At 47.4% G+C, this 2,831-nt stretch overlaps 1 protein-coding gene across 1 annotated transcript; it reads right to left on the bottom strand.

The window, feature by feature from the left end:
* Positions 1–1,541: 1,541 nt before the first annotated feature.
* Positions 1,542–2,513, bottom strand: LOC102942203 (olfactory receptor 52B2). Its single transcript, XM_027832828.2, has one exon. It carries the CDS (start codon positions 2,511–2,513, stop codon positions 1,542–1,544), a length of 972 nt encoding a protein of 323 aa, XP_027688629.2.
* Positions 2,514–2,831: the final 318 nt, after the last annotated feature.

Raw genomic sequence — 2,831 nt, 5'->3', positions numbered from 1 at the left:
GAAAGTAAATGCAGGTAAATCTCACCCTCAGAGATGTTCCGTTAAATATCTTTCACAGACTAGACTCCTTCCTAGTCTGGGTCCAGCAATCATCCCTCCTCCCCGCCCCCCGTAGTTACTGTCCTTTGTTCCAGTTTCTTTCAGACGTCTCTTTGTGATGGAGAGGCTATATTCTGAGCCAGCTGAAGACAAAATGGAGGGGTTCCCAGGGCCCTATATATTCTCTCTCCTGTGGGTGGAAACCCCTTTGTTCTCCTGTGCAAGATCACAGCAACAAGATGGAGTCTGTTGTCACCTGGGCAAGTCACATGTCTGTGGTGATTCAGTATTTTGCAGGCCGACGCCATTGTTTACATGTTAGTTTTGAATGCTGCCAGGAAAGCTCAGATGTGAATTGGCATCTTCCAAAGTCCATTGCTAGTTAGGCATTCCCAATTACTTGAATAGCCCCTTCACACTATGCTGACCAAATCTGCCTTATGTGCTTCCTACAGCAAACACTTTAAATATAAGCATAGAGCCAACGCTCATAACTTCAGATATAAAAAGGACACATGCATACAGATAGGATGAATATAGTCAGTAGATCATAACCTTTGCAAAGATATGTTACATGGCATATCTAGCAAAAAACATATTCCAGCTATGTCATATTTACACTCATAAGCATATTTCTACAAAGCATTGTGGGGTGCAACGTCACAGGTGGAAGGAGGGGTTGTTGTTTTTACACAACACAATTCGCCTTTGGTACTCACTGCCACAAGATACCATTAACGGGTAAGAGCTGAGCAGGATTCAAAAGAGACTTGGGCATTAATAGAGATGAGAATACCGAATTTACAGTAATGAGGGTTAAATGTATATTTAGCAGGGACTAAAACCTTCCTGCTTCCGGGCATAAGTCAACCACTAACTGAGGAGATTTAGGAAGAAACTTTCCCACACACAGGATAACTGTTTGTACTCCTGTGGGGTTTCCTCTGAAGCAGCCAGGACTGGCTACTAGAGACAGGATACTGGATGGATGGACCACGGCTCTGATCCAGCCCGGCGGTTCCCATGTCCCTAGATATCTACAGTATTGAAGTCAAAATTGATTCTTTGTCTAACTGGCCAAAACCATTCCTTAACTGGATGGGTTTTTCACCTCCATCATATGTGAAGTGGCAGCAGTGCTCCATGGAAAGGCAGACATTTTCAGTGCCCGTCAAGGTGAGCGTAACGCACTTGTCAGCATCCTTGTGCCTCTCTGTCTGGCATAAAGTGGGCAGCACAAGGACTAACCTCCCATTTGGCCTTCCCCTCAGACTAGTGAGACCCTCCCTCTTCTGGGGATGTCATTAAAATTGATCAGAAGGCTACGAATAAATGGATCTCGAGCCCACATAGTGCCATGGCCCTGGGTGTGCAGTGACACATCCCGGGAGCTGATACTGTCTCTTTTGCTACAGGGAGTTAAAGTGTTAACTTCCATTTCTCGGTGCCAAGGGACCCTCCTTGTCGTGCGGAAGAAGCTACGAGTAAGTTTCATTGTTCAGTTAGCAGCCCATCTGGGGTACTCGGCACCATTTCCACTTCTGCGAGAACATGCAGCCCGCTTGTACCCGGATCTGCTTGGTTTTCATCCCGTAAACAATGGGGTTTAGCATGGGGGGGATGAGCACATAGAGATCGGCCAGCAGGATGGGAATGTGACGGGGGATATGATGGCCAAAGCGATGGGTTAGGACTGTGAAAAGTGCTGGGGTGTAAAACAAGATGATGATACAGACGTGGGAGCCACAGGTGCTTAAAGCCTTGAGCCGGGCATCTTTGGTGGGGAGCCTGAAGACAGCCCTGAGGATCAGCGCATAAGAGACGCCAATAAGCACAACATCTAGTATAACGGTTACAATCGGCACTGCAAAGCCATACCAGATATTGACGGTTATGTCTGCACAGGCCAGTCTGGCCATCCCTATGTGCTCGCAGTATGAGTGCGGTAGGACGTTGCTTCCGCAGAAGGGCAGCCATTCAAGCAGAAAAACCACGGGGACAATTATACAAAAGCTTCTGATGACTATGGCCACAGCGATTTTCCCAGTCTTCGCATTGGTGAGGATAGTCGTGTATCTCAGGGGGTCGCAGATGGCTACGTACCGATCAAACGCCATGGCCAGCAGGACAGCCGACTCGGCAACAAACCCAAAGTGAACAAAGAAAATCTGGGTGAGGCAGGACTCGAAAGCAATTTCCTTGGCCCTAAACCAGAAGATGGCCAGCATTTTCGGCACTGTAGAAGTAGATAATAATAAATCGGTGACCGCCAACATGGAGAGGAAAAAGTACATGGACTCCTGGAGGCTGCGCTCTGTTGCAATGAAGAACATTAGAACACAGTTCCCTAAGAGAGCAACAATGTACATCAAAGAGAAGGGGATGGCGATCCAGGTGTGCCAGTTCTCCAAGCCCGGGATGCCGATGAGAATGAATGTGAGATGACTGAATTTTGTGCTGTTGAGAGCAGACATGAGGAGCTGTGGGTTCTGCTTGGACGCTAGGCAAAGCTGGAAACAAAGACAAGGTCAGTACTTGCTGGGGTAATGCCCCATTCACACTCACTTCTCACTAACATTCTAGAGTGAAACTCACCCCCAGCCGAGAGCTTGCACAAGGCGCAGGGCCCTCTCGGCCACCAGAAACAGGTTTTTTTCAGGAAATAGTGCCAAAGATTCACATAATGTGAAACTAAAATGTGCTTTCTTTGAATGCAATACAAACCTGAGTCTAAGAGCTACATTCAGACCTGTAAAGAACAGAAACGTACCATGTGACAGAGACCGGTCAGG

The sequence above is a fragment of the Chelonia mydas genome, chromosome 1 (assembly GCF_015237465.2).
Source record: "Chelonia mydas isolate rCheMyd1 chromosome 1, rCheMyd1.pri.v2, whole genome shotgun sequence".
Classification (NCBI taxonomy): domain Eukaryota; kingdom Metazoa; phylum Chordata; order Testudines; family Cheloniidae; genus Chelonia; species Chelonia mydas.
The sequence above is the reverse complement of the archived record's forward strand: the minus strand, read 5'-3'. Positions and strand labels throughout refer to the sequence as shown.